Source organism: Neofelis nebulosa, chromosome X (assembly GCF_028018385.1).
Source record: "Neofelis nebulosa isolate mNeoNeb1 chromosome X, mNeoNeb1.pri, whole genome shotgun sequence".
In the NCBI taxonomy this organism is placed as follows: domain Eukaryota; kingdom Metazoa; phylum Chordata; class Mammalia; order Carnivora; family Felidae; genus Neofelis; species Neofelis nebulosa.
The window spans coordinates 83,954,618-83,974,300 of NC_080800.1; the positions used below are offsets into that span (position 1 = coordinate 83,954,618).

Consider the following 19,683-nt stretch of genomic DNA (forward strand, 5'->3'; position numbering starts at 1 on the left):
CCATGAGCATGGAATGTTTTTTCCATTTCATTATATCTTCTTCAATTTCCTTCATAAGCTTTCTATAGTTTTCAGCATAGACAATGTCACATAGACATTTATAATTGTTAGCTCTTCCTGAGGGATAGACTCTATAATTATTATATAATGCCCTTCTTCATCTCTTGTTAGAGCCTTTAATTTAAAGTCTAGTTTGTCTGATATAAGTATGGCTACTGCAGCTTTCTTGTGACTTCCAGTAGCATGATAGTTTTCCCATCCCCTCACTTTCAATCTGAAGGTGGCCTCAGGTATAAAATGAGTCTCTTGTAGATAGCAAATAGATGGGTCTTGTTTTTTGTTTTGTTTTGTTTTGTTTTGTTTTTTATCCATTCTGATACCCTATGTCTTTTGGTTGGCGCATTTAGTCAATTTACATTCAATGTTATTATAGGAAGATATGGGTTTAGAGTCATTGTGATGTCTGTAGGTTTCATGCTTGTCGTGATGTCTCTGGTACTTTGGGGTCCTTGCAACATTTCACTCACAGAATCCCCCTTCGAATCTCTTGTAGGGCTGGTTTAGTGGTGATGTATTCCTTCAGTTTTTGTTTGGGAAGACCTTTATCTCTCCTTCTATTCTGAATGACAGACTTGCTGGATAAAGGATTCTCGCTGCATAGTTTTTCTGTTCACACATTGAAGATTTCCTGCCATTCCTTTCTGGCCTGCCAAGTTTCAGTAGATAGGTCTGCCACTACTCTTTTGGGTCTCCCTTTGTAAGTTAGAGCCTGTTTATCCGTAGCTGCTTTCAGAATTTTCTCTATCCTTCTATTTTGCCAGATTCACTCTGATATGTCACGCAGAAGATCGATTCAAGTTACGTCTGAAGGGAGTTCTCTGTGCCTCTTGGATTTCAATGCCTTTTTCCTTCCCCAGATCAGGTAAGTTGTCAGCTGTGATTTGTTCACGTACACCTTCAGCCCCTTTCTCTCTTCCTCTTCTGGAATCCCCATTATACGGATATTGTTACGTTTGATTGCATCACTTAGTTCTCTAATTGTCCCCTCATACTCCTGGATTTTTTTTATCTCTCTTTTTCTCCGCTTCCTCTTTTTAATAATTTTATCTTCTAATACACCTATTCTCTCCTCTGCCTCTTCAATCTGAGCTGTGGTCGCCTCCATTTTATTTTGCAGCTCATTTATAGCATTTTTTAGCTCCTCCTGACTGTTTCTTAGTCCCTTGATCTCTGTAACAATAGATTCTCTGCTGTCCTCTATACTTTTTCCAAGCCCAGCGATTAATTTTATGACTATTATATAAAATCATGTTCCGTTATTTTGCTTAAATCATTTTTGATCAATTCGTTAGCTGTCGCTACTTGCTGGAGTTTCTTTTGAGGAGAATTCTTCCATTTTGACATTTTGGGTAGTCCCTGGGGTGGCGCAGAACTGCAGGGCACTTCCCCTGTGCTGTCTGGACTAACTTGTGTTGGTGGGCGGGGCTGCAGTCAGACCTGATGTCTGCCCCCAGCCCACCACTGGGGCCACAGTCAGACTGGTGTGTACCTTATCTTCCCCTCTCCCAGGAGCGGGACTCACCATGGAGTAGTGTGGCCCCTGTCTGGGCTACTTGCACACTGCCAGCCTTTTAGTGCTGCTTCTATGGGATCTGGCATATTAGCCGGGGTGGATCCACAAGGTGCACAGGAGCGGGAGGGGCAAGCTTAGCTCGTTTTGCCATCAGTGGTCCCCTGCAGGAGGGGCCTTGCAGCACTGGGAGGGGGGCAGGCAGACCCGTCGGAGGGATGGATCCACAGAAGCACAGCATTGGGTGTTTGCACGGTGCAAGCAAGTTCTGTGACAGGAACTGGTTCCCTTTGGGATTTTGGCTGGGGGATGGGCGAGGGAGATGGCACTGGCCAGTGCCTTTGTCCCCCACCGAGCTGAACTCTGTCTTCCAGGGCTCAACAACTCTCCCTCCCATTGTCCTCTAGCCCTCCCACTCTCCGAGCAGAGCTGTTGACTTATAACATTCCAGATGTTAAGTCCTGCTGGCTGTCAGAACTCACGGAGTCCAGCCCCTCCGCATTTTGCAAGCCAAATTCAGGGGCTTGGCCTGGCCTGGCAGGCTGCCGCTCCACCGCCCCAGCTCCCTGCTGCCAGTGGGTGTAGAGCACACCACCTCTCCGCCCTTCCTACCCTCTTCTGTGGGCCTCTCGTCTACGCTTGGCTCTGGAGAGTCCGTACTGCTTGTCTTCTGGTGGTTTTCTGGGTTATTTAGGCAGATGTGGGTGGAATCTAAGTGATCAGCAGGACGAGGTGAGCCCAGCGTCCTCCTACGCCACCATCTTCCTCCTTGGTTTTACCCCCATAAGTCTTAAAAGTACTCTCACCCCACTCATATTCAACATAGCACAATTAATCCAAAAGGGATGTTGGAGATGCTGGGCGTTGTTAGGTCCCTGTAAACATCCACTCGCCAACTCGCAGCACTTTCTTTGACAAGGCCATCCCTCATTCTCTCGATCTGCCGCTGGCTCTCACAGACTATGTGGGCAATATTGTTTTGGACTCTCCTCTGACCCTTGGTTTAAGATTCACCAGGAGATCAACATCTTTCCTGAGGGAGTCATGCCAAAACAATCTATTAAGAATGCCCTCATAGTGTTTATAGATGCCTCAGGAAAAACTCACAAGGCTTCTTGCCTTTGGAGAGTTGGGGATAACAGGAAACATATTTCTTTTACTGGATCCAGCTCCACCCAGCGTTTAGAATTACGAGCCATATTATTAGGAATAGAAACTTTTCCCAGCCTTTAAACATTGTTTTTGACTCTCAATATGCAGTGCATTTAATGGAAAATTTCCCTTTTCATATTCTTCACCTCCCTCCCAACCATGCCTTTGCTATACTCCTCCAAATTATTCAATTAGCTCTACTCCCTCACACCTCCCTGCTCTTTTTCATTCACATTTGCTCCCATCCGTCCCTTCCTGGGCCCATTGTTGAAGGCAATGCCTTAGTTGACAACATTGTTTTGTTAGGGAACCAGGCTGGAACGCTGGCAGAAAAATCAAGTGGCCCTCGGAGGTGGAGATCTCAGTGGATTGGAGATTTATTTAACACTGGCGGGCTCAGAGGAGACCGTTTCTCCAAAGATCTCAGCGCCAAATGCAAGTGGGAAGGGTAATTTATAGTTGCCAGCTTCCATATCTGTGGGGGGCTTGACGCACGCGTGGGCGCGTGCTTGGCAAATAGGGCAAGAAGAACCTGGAAGAGGGGTCTCCAAGCTAGAGACCAGAGCTTGTGTTAGTCCCGTCGGCCATCTTATGGTGTAAAACTTTATTCATTTTCCCAACATTCTCCCTTTTGATGCTTTTTAAAAAATCTTTTATTAGGCACCACTTTTTAGCTCTAGGGGTTGGTACCCTCGGAGGACTAAGATACGTGCTGCAGTTTGGCAAGCAACAGTGTTTTCAATAAAACGTACCAGGGTATTTAGCATACAGGGGCCGATGGTCACAAGTAAAATTATGGAAAGGCAGGGCTCTGCCAGGGCAAGGAGCCAGGATGCCCAGTCTGTGAGATCCCATCCTCTCCATTGACTGATATTTTCTTGTTGTCTATGTTGAATTCTTTCCTTGAGTTCCTCAACCTTAGTCCTGACTATTCCTGATTGGTTTACAAAATAGCAACATTCCTCCCCCCAGAAAGATACAAGTCCCTCCTTTTTCTGAAGTGAGGAGGTCGAGGGCTCACCTATTTTGGAGAGACACTGCTTCCAGGGAGTTTATTTGGCTTTGTAAGGTAACCAGGGAGTCTGCATTCCGTTCCATGTCCAGTTTGTTGATGCAGTCTCTATTAGCCCAACAGCAAGAAGCAAGATCAGAACTCTGACACCAGTAAGGGGGAAGGGCTGGCAGAGTTGCATCCGAACCCCTGGGCTTGGCCCACACGTTGATTCCTTAAGCTTTTGTCATGCACAGGCCAGCCAGCTTCTGGGGTGTGGCTGGAGCAGGGCTAGAGAGCTCAGGGGCCAGTGTCTTTTTGAGGGTCACTTTAAGCAGGTTGACTTGATCTGGATCACTTCGCCATGTTGAGGGTTCCTCTGACTTGGTCTTCTTAACTCTGGAGTGATGGACCCATGGGGTGATACCTGAAACTGAATCCTCTAATTGGTTGTATATCTGTAAAGTCCACCTCCAAGTCTTCAAAAGGGGCGGGTTTCTGGTAACTGTCAGATCAGGTTTAGGGAAGATATGGTTTGCATATTTAGAGATCCATCCTGTTTGTTGAAATAATCATATGTCCATGGGGTCTTATTATTACCCCACAGAATAACAAGCACAGAAGATTGTCTATACATGAAATACTGTGACAATTTTTCTGAAGTTTACCTCAAGTTGTCTAGTTTAGGCAAACAACAAACATTTAAAGACAATCATAACAGAATTTAACATCCACAATGGTGCATTGTTGAAACATAGTTTTTCTCCCTAAAAACCCCCCTTTCCAGAGATAGCCAAATTGAGACCAATGCATTTGTAGAACAAGTCCAGTCTTAACAAACCTGGCCTAACTATTCACATAAACTCAGCAAGAATAGCGATTGATCATGAGGATCTTTTAAAGTTTGCTTTGCTGGAACATTTTATAAGGAATCTCTGGGTTGAACTTTTAGTAGCCTCTTCAGGCCAGAAGTCAAGACAAATACTTGCCATCAGACAGGCCTGCAATACCTGTAGAATGGGGCGAACTCCTCTTCATGAGGTCCCCAAGATATCCTGAGGTTCCTGCACCTGCCAGGAAGTGCCCTTATTCACTCACCTGGTGAGGCTGCTGGGAACTGTGTAAGCAAAGTATCAGGCCAACATTTCCAAGGGGCTTTATGGTTCCGTGTTTCATAAAGCCAACCTTAGTTCCTCAAAGCTGTCTGGTCACATCTGAGTCTATGAATGTCACTCTCAAATATGACATTCCAGTCAAAGCCTTGGTAAAATAACCAGTATTTCCAATGGGGACCTGTTACAAGATGAACAGATTCTTATTGAACTTATACAAACAATTGTAATTGCCATCAGAGAAAGAATACTCACTGAGAGGTTTTGAATTTCAGGGGAGTTATACAGAGAGAAAAGATAAATGCTTCAGGGTATAAATGAATACTTTATGACATTTCTGTATATCATAGATATCTTAAGAGAAATTTTCCTTAATCTGGAAGAGCAAACATTAGAGAACCAGCAATATTTTCAACAAGAATCACAAAACTATAATCTTCCTCAGTTCATTTAATCCCATGTTCCTAATTCTTGTTCCATTTGAATGCAGCTTTTTAGTTCTGGAAATTCTTACCCATTTTAGTATAATCTTAAAGATGTCGTATGCCTGTATTTGTCCCCAAAGTCCTTTTTTATAAATCTCCTTGAAGAAGAAACACGTTTTGTGAGAGAATAAGAACAATTATATATGACAAAAATCTCAGAAACAGGCATCGTTAAAGATCTGATGAGAGTTTATTATGATGCAATTGACAAAGAAATCTGGTTATTTCTGTGACACATAACACTGTGACACATAATCAGAATATAAGTGATGACCTTATACCAAAACATTAAAACTTTTGGAATTGCATATATATTTGGGCAGTTACAACATTTACCTGTGCAATACAACCTAAGGGTTACCATTGCACGACAGTGCCTTTCCAAGTAACTTAGCATCCCAAATAAAAGGGCCTAATTGGTCAAAAAAGACTTCATTTACCATTTAAATCCTGGGAAGTTTGTTAAACCCTTAGGAAGTTATAAGTACATCCTAAATAGGATTACAGATCATTACAAATCTTAAAACTTTATTTATTCAACCAAGGTGGCAATAAAAGAACCTAAAGGTGAATGTATATATAGCATTATATAGTTGTTACCAAAACCTAGCTCCTTTAACATTGAGAAGTTTTAACTAAGTAATCAAAGACCTGATAAAGATCAAACCTAAAACTTTGGTTTGCCCAGAAGACAAGGCTTTGTTTGCATTCTTATCAAGGGCAGATCAACAGTCCAAGGAAACTTTTTTATTTGAGCAGAGAGAAAAGCAGAATTTCAACCTTAAATTCCATTCATCTCAACCTTAGTCCATCCTGAGCACACATAAAATTCCTTTCCAAAGATTTCCCTTCATGAACCTTCTACAACTTTCCTTTGCCTTCAAACTTCGTCCCAAAGCCATTTCTCTCCAAATAGCCAGTCTCATTTAGGACAAAATTACTTTCATCTACCCTCAACAAAAATGTACTTCCATTCCTTATATCTTTCTTACATACCTCCTACTTTCCTACATACAGGGTTGCTTTCCTTATTTCCATCAGTCTTAAGTACACTTAGCAGAATTTTAACTCTTAGGAAACCTTAGTCTCCAATTGAGGACTTAGTAACCAACTGAGAGGTGTTTACACCAGAATTTTTTTAGATGGTAAATTTATGAACCAATTAAGTACGAAGCATGTTTTCCAATAGGTCCAAATAGCCTTAATTTCTCTGCAGTAAGAAGTTAAAAACACAAACCCATGTCAGTAGTCAAAGCTTTAGCAACTCATTCTATTTGGAAAATACCTAGATGTCCAAGGGGGTGCACTTTACTCCTTGACCTGAAAGGAACAATCCAAATGACAGCCCTGCCTTAGTTTAAAGCTAGGTCCTCTTTTCTGCTTATTATAGATCTTTGATAAGAAATACAATTGCTGAGAAGTCTGTTTTGCTTGCTGTTTGCTACGAGCATTGTGAGGCCTTTCCTGAATGTAACCCGCTGTGTAGTAGAATGGGTTGTAAAACTTCCTAAATGTAGTCTGATATGTAATGAAATGAGTGATTGTACATAAACTAACCGGCATTTCTCGCTTCTGTAAACCTGCTTGCTCAACACATTCCTCCCCTTCCCCCTTCCCCCTTCCCCCTTCCCCCTTCCCCCTTCCCCCTTCCCCCTTCCCCCTTTTTCCTCCCGCCACAAGTAACGGACAAAGCCTTCCCGCCAAAAGACAGACAAAGGACGCCCAATCAGAGAACAACAAATGTCCTTACTTTAAAGTCAACTAATCAGGCCCCTCATAATTTGAAACCTCCCCTGTGCTATTTGTCTCTGTCTATAAAAATGCTGTACCAACCCTGATCGTGGCCTCTTGCGTCACCGGCGACGAGTGCGCAGAGGACCAGGTTCGAACCTGCAATAAACGACCCTTGCCGCTTGGCTTTGACTTATGACTCTGGTGGTCTTTTGTGGGAGGTTTTGGAACTTCAGGCATTACATTTGGAGGTCCCACCGAGATCTCCCCCGAGCCCACCAGACTCCTGGTCAACGGGTCATATCTGATTCCGATCGGTAAGTAAGCCGGCTCTAACGTTCTTCCTTTTCTCTCTGATCTGTGTTTCTTCTCTGGAGAACCGGTTCTGTCTGGAAGCTGGTGTGACCCTGGCGGACGCGCTATAGGGCACCCGGCCGGGGTCAGTTGGAGATGTCCACTGACATCTGGGGGCCTTCTTGGCCCATCAGGGGACCTTCTTGGTCCATCGGGGGGCCTTTTTGGCCCATCAGGATTCTTTTCTGTGGGCTGCTCACGCCCAACGCGCCTGCAAACTAAATACTTTCATTTTCTTTATGAACTTCCAGAGTGCTAAGAAATGTCTCCAGGCGTCTAAAAGAAAAAACCATCTAGGCATGCCAATTGTTACCCGTATTTTGATGTGATGTGTGTCTGTGTGTCTGTCTGTTAAATCGACTGGAATGATTGTTGGGAGTCAGGGGCACGTGCCTGACTTACCCTATGTGTAGTCCCACGGCATAAGCTACGGGATTCGAGTGGGCTTTAACCCGATTTCCGCGGTGATCCTCATACGGCTTAAGGCGGTCAAAATTCAGGGGGTTTATACCTGCCCGCCCATGCTAAGAGGCACCTAAGTTCCCGCGAGGGACGCGGACAGGCGAGTACGCGAGTGCTTCTATGTCAGTCTAAATGTATTGTCACCCCTGGGCCCTTGTAATAACCGCCGTCCTAGCCATAACCCTTTCTGTTGGGCTGGCCGAGACGGCCCCAGAAAGTTGGAACCACTGTCAGAGATTCTTGTTGGCTCTTGTTTTTCTTTCGTGCGTCGGATGTTTTATTGGAATTAAGTGTTTTTTCGGCTGATCAGAATTAATCATTCCATCCTTTATTCCTCTTTCCTCCTTCCTCAGCTGCCTGCGGCTTTCCCTCCCGCCCCTCCGCCCGGGGCCCAGCCAGGCTGCCAGGGGTCTCACCCTCGGAGGTCGCCTGTGTGAACTCCACCGCTGATTTCAGCCGCTTCAGGGCCCCCTCCGTGCCGCCCCCTTCTCTTCTCCTCTTCCTCAGAATCATAACATGGGCCAAATGCAGAGCACCCCTCTCTCCCTCCTTCTCGCCAACTTCAAGGATGTAAAAGCTAGAGGACACAACTTAAGCCTAGACATTCGCAAAAGGAAGTTGATCACCTATTGCCACTCTGAATGGCCCACCTTTGGGGTCAATTGGCCTACAGAGGGAACCTTCTGCCTCCCTGTGGTCCTTAAAGTAAAATCAAAAAATTTTCCTACCAGGGAAAGAAGGTAACTCGGATCAGATTCCCTATATTCTGGTGTGGCAAGATTTAGTAGAAAACCCATCTCCTTGGATGGCCTCTTCCTTAATAGCAGAGTCATGCCAAATCCTAGCGGCTAAACCTATCAACCCTCCCAAGCCGCCAACTCCAACTGCACCCCCTGTTCTCCCCGACAGCCAAGGTTTACTTTCCCTTGACCCTCCCCCTTACCAGGTTCCTCCTCTTACTCCGCAAGCTGCCCCTATCCCTGCTGTGCCGGCAGAGCCTCCCGTAGCCCAGCCCATAGGAGAACTAGAGAATAGGGAGGCTCAACCCGCGCCCATGCCTAGTGGGGGCGAAGTCCAAAGGTCGGCTGGACGTACCTGTAGGCGGACCCCACATGAGCCAGGACTCTGCTTTCCTGACTCCACCGTAGCTTTACCCTTACGGGAAATAGGGCCTCCCGATGATACGGAGAACCCCCGACTTCAATACTGGCCCTTCTCTACCAGTGACCTATATAACTGGAAAACCCAGAATGCCCGATTTTCTGACAACCCTAAAGATTTAATAAGTCTCTTAGACAGCGTTATGTTTACCCACCAACCCACCTAGGATGATTGTCAGCAGCTCCTCCGAATCCTGTTCACCACCGAGGAGCGAGAAAGAATTCAATCGGAAGCAAAAAAGCTGGTTCCTGGAGATGACGGCCAACCCACTGCTAACCTTGATCTCATTAATGCAGCTTTTCCCTTGACCCGACCCTCACAGGATGGCTGGGACTACAACACGGCAGAAGGTAGGGGACGGCTGCACATTTATCTCCAGACTCTAATGGCGGGTCTCTGGGCTGCTGCACGCAAGCCCACTAATTTGGCAAAAGTGTATTCAGTAATACAAGGTAAGACAGAGAGCCCTGCCGCTTATTTAAAAAGATTAATGAAAACCTTCAGACAGTATACCCCCATGAACCCTGAGGCCCCCGAAAATCAAGCTGCTGTTGTAATGGCCTTTGTAAATCAGGCAGCTACTGATATTAAAAAGAAACTCCAGAAACTAGAGGACCTGGAGGGAAAACAGATTCAGGACTTACTCCGCATTGCCCAGTGTGTCTATAATAATAAAGAGACTCCAGAGGACAGGCAACTTAAAGCCACCGAGAACATGACCAAAGTCCTGGCCACTGTTGTCCAAAAGCCCCTGGATAAACAAAAGCCCCTAGATAAGGACCAATGTGCCTATTGCAAAGAAAAAGGCCATTGTACCCGAGAATGCCCTAAAAAGAAAAAGCCACATCATGATCAAAAACCGTGGCAGCCAAAAACCACACCCGCCCTCTTCACTCAAGTTGAAGGGGGGACGGGGTTCGGATCCCCTCCCTGAACCTAGGGTAACGCTACAAGTGGAGGGGAACCCAGTTCAGTTCCTAGTCGACACAGGGGCACAACATTCGGTCTTGATCAGACCCCATGAAAAAATTTCTGAAAAATCTTCCTGGGTCCAAGGGGCTACCAGAATAAAAAAATATCCCTGGACCACCCAGAGGACTGTGGACCTAGGAAATGGAAAGGTCACCCATTCCTTCCTAGTCATCCCCGACAGCCCATGCCCCTTATTAGGAAGAGACTTACTCACTAAAATGGGGGCCAAGATTCATTTTACACCAGGGGGCCCCCTAGTGACTGGCCCTCACAACCAACCCATTACCATACTTACTCTAAGATTAGAAGATAAATATCGACTCCATCAGGGGCCACCCTCACAAAGTCAAAACATAGAGCCCCGGCTCCAGCAGTTTCCAGAAGCATGGGCTAAAACCGGGGGTATGGGGTTGGCTAAACATCGCCCAGCTCTATTCATAGAGCTGAAACCGGGGCAGATCCAGTTCGGGTCCGACAATACCCGATGTCAATGGAGGCCAGAAATGGCATCACGCCACATATCCATCGCCTCCTAGACTTAGGCATCTTGCGTCCCTGCCATTCAGCCTGGAACACCCCCTGCTGCCTGTACGAAAACCTAACAGTGCGGACTACCGTCCAGTACAAGATCTGAGAGAAGTTAACCGCCGAGTCATGGACATACACCCAACAGTACCCAACCCCTATACCCTCCTAAGTGCCCTCAGCACAGAAAGACAATGGTATACTGTCTTTGATTTAAAAGATGCTTTTTTCAGCCTGCCTCTGGCCCCCAAAAACCAAGAGCTCTTCGCCTTCGAGTGGTCCGACCCTGAGAGGGGCATAAATGGACAACTCACCTGGACCTGGCTCCCCCAAGGATTTAAAAACTCACCTACCTTGTTCAATGAGGCACTTGACGAGGATCTGGGTGAGTACCAGAATCAAAACCCCAGAGTGACTCTCTTGCAGTACGTTGACGATCTTTTAATCGCCGCTGAGACTGCCGAAGCTTGCTTGCAAGGCACCAAAAATCTCCTCCGGACACTTGGTGCCCTGGGGTACCGGGCTTCAGCAAAGAAAGCCCAAATATGCAGATCCGAGGTAACCTACTTGGGGTATCTGTTAAGAGAAAGCCAACGATTGGGGCGCCTGGGTGGCGCAGTCGGTTAAGCGTCCGACTTCAGCCAGGTCACGATCTCGCGGTCTGTGGGTTCGAGCCCCGCGTCAGGCTCTGGGCTGATGGCTCGGAGCCTGGAGCCTGTTTCCGATTCTGTGTCTCCCTCTCTCTCTGCCCCTCCCCCGTTCATGCTCTGTCTCTCTCTGTCCCAAAAGTAAATTAAAAAAAAAAAAAAAGTTGAAAAAAAAGAGAAGGCCAACGATGGCTCACTGATGCACGGAAGGAAACCGTCCTCCACATCCCCCGACCCACAACATGAAGACAGTAAGAGAATTCCTGGGATTGGCCGGGTTCTGCCGCTTGTGGATACCTCGGTTCGCCGAGATAGCTAAGCCTCTTTACCTGGTCACCCGAGAACAGGCGCCCTATGAGTGGACAGAGAAAACTGAGCAGGCTTTCCAGCAAATTAAACTCGCCCTGTTGTTGGCGCCAGCCTTAGGGCTCCCCGATGTCTCCAAACCCTTTCATCTCTTCATAGATGAAAATAAGGGGGTAGCCAAAGCAGTGCTGATGCAACTCCTTGGTCCATGGCCCAGGCCCATTGCCTATCTTTCAAAAAGACTAGACCCAGTAGCGGCTGGCTGGCCCCCTTGCCTCCGTATGATCTCTGCTACAGCTCTAATGGTAAAGGATGCTGGTAAGTTAACTATGGGACAAGAGTTACATGTTACAACCCCTCATGCCATCGAGGGAGTCCTCAAACAACCTCCTGACCGATGGATAAGTAACGCCCAACTGGTTCACTACCAGGGACTATTATTAAATCCCCTCAGAATCATTTATGCTCCACCCCGAACACTAAACCCTGCCTCCCTGTTGCCAGACCCGGACTTGGATACCCCCCTCCATGACTGCGCTGAGATATTGGCACAGGTTCATGGAGTTCGGGAAGATTTACAGGATCATCCGCTACCAGACGCCGAGGTTACCTGGTTCACTGACGGCAGCAGCTTTGTACATCAGGGTCAAAGGTATGCGGGGGCAGCAGTCACAACTGAAACTGAGATTGTTTGGGCAGAGCCTTTGCCAGCTGGCACCTCTGCCCAACAGGCTGAACTTGTGGCCTTAACCAAGGCACTGAAATTGGGAAAAGACAAGAGACTAAACGTGTATACCAATAGCAGATATGCTTTTGCTACGGCCCACATACATGGAGCTATATACAGAGAGAGGGGACTGTTAACTGCAGAGGGGAAAACTATCAAAAACAAAGAAGAAATATTGACTCTTTTAAAGGCACTCTGGCTGCCTAAACGACTAGCCATCATACATTGCCCAGGCCACCAAAAACTGGTCACACCGGTGGCCAGAGGAAATAATTTGGCTGACCAGGTGGCCCGAGAGGCGGCCTTACAGGTGGACTGTGCTTTAATGACCACCCTACCAGACCCCGGTTCAGCTAGTTTACCAGAAAGTCCCACCTACCCTAAAGAAGACCTAAACTGGATCCAAAAATTGCCTATGACTCAGTGCCTTAACGGATGGTGGAGAGCAGCAGACTGTAGCATAATCCTCCCAGAAGAAATGGGAAATAAAGTCTTATCCAAGATGCACCGAGCCACTCATATGGGCACAAGAAAAATGCAAGACTTAATGAGACATGCTAGGATCACCATTAAAGACTCCAGGACAAAAATTGAGCAGATAGTTACTAGCTGTAAAGCTTGCCAACTAACGCCACCAACCACGGGAAAAACCCTGGCTCCAGAACCCACGGAACCAGGCCGGGAGCCTATTGGGAAGTAGACTTCACCGAGCTAAAGCCTGGAAAATATGGATACAAATATTTGTTAGTGTTTATAGATACCTTTTCAGGATGGACAGAGGCCTTCCCCACCAAGCATGAGACTCCGCAGGTAGTAGCAAAGAAAATGTTGGAAGACATCATGCCCAGGTACGGATTCCCTACCCTAATAGGATCAGACAACGGGCCAGCATTCATTTCAAAGGTAATACAAGGGATAGCGCAGTTTATTGGGGCCGATTGAAAACTACATTGTGCATATAGACCCCAAAGCTCAGGACAGGTAGAAAGAATGAATAGAACCCTAAAAGAGACCCTAACCAAGTTGACCATGGAGACTGGCGCTAACTGGGTAGTCTTACTCCCCTACACTCTGTTCAGGGTGCGGAACTCCCCTTACAAACTGGGATTAGCCCCCTTTAAAATCATGTATGGAATACCCCCTCCTATAATTCCCAACCTACAGTCTAATGTGTTAACTGAATTTGATGATCATAAACTTCTTATTTCCCTGAGGGAACTCCAGCACACCCACCAGGAAGTTTGGCCCAGATTGAGAGCCATTTATGAGAACGGGCCCCCTCCTGAGCCGCATCACTACCGACCCGGAGATTGGGCATATGTGCGGAGACACAAGCAAGAGACCCTCCAACCACGGTGGAAGGGACCCTACATTGTGATCCTAACCACACCCACTGCTCTCAAAGTCGACGGGATTGCTACCTGGATCCATTACACCCACACCCGACCAGCTGATCCCTTTGCGGTTCGAGAAGACTTCGTGCCAGAAGCCAACACTGCCTGGACGGTTGACCAGAGTAAGACCCATCCTTTAAAATTGACTCTGCGTCGAAAACCTGACCCCGAAAACCGGCTGAGACCAAAGGCCTGGGTGTCCCATACCAAGACTGTTGCTGCAGCTCTGGACCCACAATGATCGGAGGAACACTCATTATCGTGCTCCTGTTCACCTCCTATGGACTGATAAGTATTGCAGGCAACCCCCATATACCCTATACTTTAACTTGGGAGGTTTCTAATTTAGAAACCCAGGAAGTCTATAATACTACCCTGCTCTCCACTTTACTCGGGTCTCTGGCCATTCTACTTCTCGCTCTCACGTTAGGCCTCTACATCATAAACAAAATTATTAATTTTGTCCAAGACAGGTTCAATGCTGTACAATTAATGGTCTTATGAACTCAATACCAACAGCTCGAGACATTACAAATAGAAAACTGAAGATCCAAAATTGGCTCTTTAGGCACAAGGAAAAGGGGGGAATGAAAGGAACAATCCAAATGACAACCCTGCCTTAGTTTAAAGCTAGGTCCTCTTTTCTGCTTATTATAGATCTTTGATAAGAAATACAATTGCTGAGAAGTCTGTTTTGCTTGCTGTTTGCTACGAGCATTGTGAGGCCTTTCCTGAATGTAACCCGCTGTGTAGTAGAATGGGTTGTAAAACTTCCTAAATGTAGTCTGATATGTAATGAAATGAGTGATTGTACATAAACTAACCGGCATTTCTCGCTTCTGTAAACCTGCTTGCTCAACACATTCCTCCCCTTCCCCCTTCCCCCTTCCCCCTTCCCCCTTCCCCCTTCCCCCTTCCCCCTTTTTCCTCCCGCCACAAGTAACGGACAAAGCCTTCCCGCCAAAAGACAGACAAAGGACGCCCAATCAGAGAACAACAAATGTCCTTACTTTAAAATCAACTAATCAGGCCCCTCATAATTTGAAACCTCCCCTGTGCTATTTGTCTCTGTCTATAAAAATGCTGTACCAACCCTGATCGTGGCCTCTTGCGTCACCGGCGACGAGTGCACAGAGGACCAGGTTCGAACCTGCAATAAACGACCCTTGCCGCTTGGCTTTGACTTATGACTCTGGTGGTCTTTTGTGGGAGGTTTTGGAACTTCAGGCATTACAGACCTTGAGGATGGGAGGAGGAGCCAATGGTGATGAGGTACTGAGGAGGGTATAGGAACCAGTTACATAGACCACACCCAAGCTGGTGCAGAAACAGCAGGGGTAGGGGAAAGGCATAAGAGGCAAGGTGCCAGTAGAAGGCAGAGAAGGAAAACCTAATTGAAAACCTTAACTCAGAGGAGCAGATGCCATGTTTTTATTGTTCCACCAAAGTGGAAATATGGAGTCCACATCAGTCCAGAGAAGACTGGGAATTTCCCTGAAATGAATGGAGTTTCAGCAACTGCTTGGGAACATTCTTTAAAGTCCCCATCCCGAGGTAGACTAACCACAGTTGGCTCCAATTATAACTGTTAATCTGGGAAATGAGGGAGAATCCCTCACATCTATTAGGCAGAGGAACAGGGGGAGAGAGCCAGGGTCCCCTTCAGTCTGATTCTATCTCGGCCAGACCAATACGGTCCCCTTCTCAAGGTTCCTCCTGATATCGGCTGGGTTTCTGGGACTTTCCTTGGTTGGGACATTTATTCTTTCAATGTCCTTTCTCCTTGCAGTAGGCCCACTGACCCCTTGCTAAGGAGGTTCTGGGCCTCCCCCCTTTTGGCAGCTAGACCTTCCCCATCCTTTTGTGGCGACTCTCTTGTGCCTCTGGAGCAAAGAGGGTGTAAGCCTCGCATCGCCTCTCAATGCTTCTCATGATAATCCCCGGGGGAATCCCCTTGCTGCTGGGCCTATTCATGGGTTTCTCAGCCCCTGCTCTGATCCCCCAGAGGAGAGCCTCTTCATACCGGTGGAGGGAGGGAGCCCGGTGAATCATAAAGTGGCAGAAAGACAGGATCTTCCTCCGGGTCTCCTGCACACACTAGGGAAGTGGTGGGTTGCTTCTTTGGCTCCCTGGGTGAGTCTCTGGATAAAGCAACTAAAACCTTTGCCTGGCTCTGCTTGCTATGGATGAATTGCACCCACACCGGAGGATTTCAGGCAATTTCAAGCCAGTAGTTGATGTATGGAAATTGATCAGGGTGACCTGGGTCTCTGGAGACAACATGCCAGATGCAGCGGACCATTGGGATATCCAAGGTTCCCTCAGAGGACCCTCCTACAGCAAAAGTGGGCCATTCTAACTCACATAGGGTCCTTAACATGCCAGCGGTTATCTTAATTCCATAGTCTCCCAAAAACCCCTTCTTTGCTCTGTCCCGACCCCATGTTCCCATGAGTTGGAGTCACAAAGACAGACAGAGGGATAGGGGTGTCCCCTCTAATGAGGAGACCGGTCAGATGCCCATCTGTCCGTGTCCTGAAGGAACTTAGGGGATGTTTAGCCATAGCGGTCTCAGCTTTGTGACTTACGATCAGAAACTATTCCGATGCCACCACAGAGTGTGTGCCATTCACCACGGAATCGCAGACGAGCCCACTCAGACTCCATGGGCTTCTGAGGACCTTAAGGATGCCTGCCCGTGGAGCCACAGAAGCGAAGTCGGCAAGCAAGCTAGACCGAGTCACACATTCACACTCACATACACACCAGAGGTTATTACATTCCCTCTCACAGAATTCCTACCCGTGAGACTTCTGACGTCTCCGGGGAGTGATCAGGTCCCCCTTCCACTCTTGTGTGTGGGCCTGGCTAGATTAGGCCCCAGCCTTACCGGTTCCGGCGTCGGGTCCAGGTCCTCACCTGCCAAGTCTCCTCCAGTCGGGCGGGAATGGCAGAGCAGGGCTGGCCCAGGGCGACCAAGTGGGAGACTGCTGAAATTCAGGCAGGGTGCGCCTTCTCCCTTGGGAATCCCCATTCCATCACCGCCTCATCGTTCTCCCAAACCAGTGGCAACAATGGGCCGGCGCAGTTGAGTTTCCCAATCAGGGAACCAAATATGTTAGGGAACCAGGATGGAACGCTGGCGGAAAAACCAAGTGGCACTCGGAGGTGGAGATCTCGGTGGATCAGAGGTTTATTTAACACTGGTGGGCTCAGAGGAGACTGTTTCTCCAAAGATCTCAGCGCCGAATGCAAGTGGAAAGGGTAATTTATAGTTGTCAGCTTCCATAGGGTTTTGGCACGCGCGCGCCCGCTCGACAAACAGGGCAAGAAGAACCCAGAAGAGGGGTCTCCAAGCTGGAGACCAGAGCTTGTTTTAGTCCCATCGGCCATCTTATGGTGTAAAACTTTATTCATTTTCCCAACAGTTTCTCAAGAATGTTATCCTCTTTTTGAAGCCAGAGCCTCCCATAATCTTTACCATCAAAACTGGCAAGCTCTAAGAAAACAATTTACCTTACTGTGAATGAGGCCAAACAAATCATTTACTTCTGCTCAGACTGTTAATTACTATCCCCTGAATTCCTTCCCAGCAGGAACAAAACCCCTGGGCCTCAAGCCTAGTGAGATTTGGCAGACTGATGTTAATGTTTACCCTGCATTTGGTAAACATAAGTATATCCATGCATCTATAGATACTTATTCAGGTGTTATTTTTGCCTCAGCTCATACAAAAGAAAACACCAAAGTGATCATTCAGCATCTTCTGCATGCTATTGCAGCCTGGGGCTTCCCCCACACAATTAAGGCAGATAATGGCCCAGACTATGTCTCCTCTTCATTTCGTGACTTCTGTGCCTTATGGAATATCCGACATATTACAGGTATTGCTTAAAACCCACAAAGCCAAGCTATTATAGAATGAGCATATAGTGCTCTAAAAACCATGTTAAAAAACAACAACAACAACAACAACAACAACAAAACAAAAACAGAAAAGGGGAACATACGGAACATGGCGGTCTACATTACAACTTCAACTTCTCCTCGACCATGCTATGATTACTCTTAATTTTTTAAATCTTGACCCTCAGGGACTGACTACAACTGGATGGCACTTTTCAAAACCAAGAGAAGCCCTTTCACCCTATGGTGCTGTACAAAACCCCCAAAGGGGGACCCACATGGTCTGGGCCCACTAAACTTCTCACCTGGGGTAGAGGATAATGCTTGTGTTCTTTCAGATTCTGGACCTCTGTGGAACCCCTCTCAGTTGGTAAAGCTGTACCATGGCGTGGTGGAGACCCCTAGGATATCTTCCAGTGAACCAAAAATTCCAGAGAATGACTTTGAGTGAGCGGTCACCGGCCCCCTTTTTCAAGATGGACGAAACCTCTTTATGGACTGCTCATGCTGAAGCCACTCCAGAAACGCAAGTCCTTGCCCCTGATATAGCATGAGGAAGCCTTAAATGCTTGTCTAACCAGGCCGGCATCCTCTTACCACACAATGGTATTACATACACTCCTGACTCGCACCTGATGGCCATGATCTCCATCATTGACAGAAATTCGATACGAGCAACACTGATTCTACTCCTTGCCTTCATTTGTCTAGGCCAAGGTCAATATTCATATTTGGCTCATCCCCTTAACCCACCTATATTCGATAGCCTCGCACTCCTAGACCAGGATATGCCTATTAGCAATACTGACACTGAGTTCATGGGAGGAGACAACCTTAACCCTCCCTTCCAAACTAAACAAGAACATTGGCTTTATATGCCAAGACCTGAATGGTGGCTTACTTCAGTATGTGTGTTACTAAACTTAGCAATTTATCTGCCTGCCTTAAACTAAACATCAACTGGTTTTTACATGTACAACCCAAAACTTCTACCAGGCCAGACAATTTTACCTTTTTCTCAGCCACAAGCTTTGATACACTGCAAAAAAACAAGCATATCTCACACTCCTAATGTTATAGCTTGCTCTAGTCTCAAATATTCAGACCACTCCTGGAACAACATTCCTTGGGCAACCTGTTATGGAGAGACTGAGCATAATCTTCACTGCAGTAATTGGACTATTATTGACAGGGGTCCTAGAGGACATCTTGAAACAAAATATTCTAATAAGACCATATCCTTTGGCCAGTCTAGTAAGGAGGATATTTTTTTGGAAAGATGGAGGCTTGTCTGGCCCTATAATTTCTGCATATAAAGGGAAATTAAAAGGACCTTGGCTTGTTAGTCTTTGGAAGCTAGGTGTTCCCTTCTTCACACTACAATTAGCCATGGTGAAATTTATGTAAAATGACATGTTAACTTAACTTGGGCCTCCCTGCACATGTCCAACTTGCATGGACTACTAATTGTGTCCCTTCTCCCTACGTTCTCTTTGCTACCTCCACTTTACAGGTCCAACAACTAGAAACTAATTATAATTATCTCTACTTCTCAGGGCTGGTTTATGTCCTGCATAAGTAGTAATATCATCACCCAATTAAATATATCCTCCTTGTTAGTACTTAGACACCGTGTCTCAGCCTGGGTTCCTGTTAAATAGGTCTGAGCCCTATATGCATCCATCAGGACTAGGTGTGCATTTCAAGCTTATTTGACACTGGCACTCTGCTGCATGGCAGAAAAGATTTGTTGGTCTGTTAATCACGGGCATCTTCACAGCAGTAGGCATTATTGCCTCTGCCTCTGTGGCTGGAGTCAGCCTGCATCATACTATCCAGACAGCCCATGTGCTTAATAAGTTTATGATAAACACTACCAAAGAGACTGTAAGCCAGACTTCCATTGATAAACAAGTTTTGGCCCACCTCGAAGCTCTTGAGGCTGCAATGGAATTTACTGGAAAGAGACAAGATGTGGGAGATGCAGGAGAGAAACATCAAAGGAAAAAACTTGAAAAGAGAAGGGCAGGAAGAAGGTGCAAGGCCTTAGGACATGTTTACATAGCTGAAGGTGGCTGCTGCTAGTAAGGAACGCCTAGAGTCATTAACATTGTCCAGGGCTGGATCCTCCTTCACACCTGACCCTTCCTAGTGTTATAGAAACCAAGTAACTTGAAATTCAACCTTG

General features: G+C 46.7%; 1 protein-coding gene across 2 annotated transcripts; it reads left to right on the forward strand.

Moving 5' to 3' along the window:
* Positions 1-7,244: 7,244 nt before the first annotated feature.
* Positions 7,245-13,959, forward strand: LOC131502896 (uncharacterized). 2 transcript variants are annotated; one of them, XM_058714073.1, is made up of 5 exons: positions 7,245-7,358; positions 9,315-9,368; positions 11,973-12,120; positions 12,953-13,098; positions 13,420-13,959. In XM_058714073.1, the coding sequence occupies exons 2-5, from the start codon at positions 9,342-9,344 to the stop codon at positions 13,828-13,830; spliced, it is 732 nt and encodes a 243-aa protein (XP_058570056.1). In that variant the 5' UTR covers positions 7,245-7,358; positions 9,315-9,341; the 3' UTR covers positions 13,831-13,959. The 2 variants fall into 2 exon arrangements, with proteins under 2 accessions (XP_058570056.1, XP_058570057.1); XM_058714074.1 differs by having other exon boundaries at positions 12,965-13,098.
* The last annotated feature ends 5,724 nt before the right edge of the window (positions 13,960-19,683 follow it).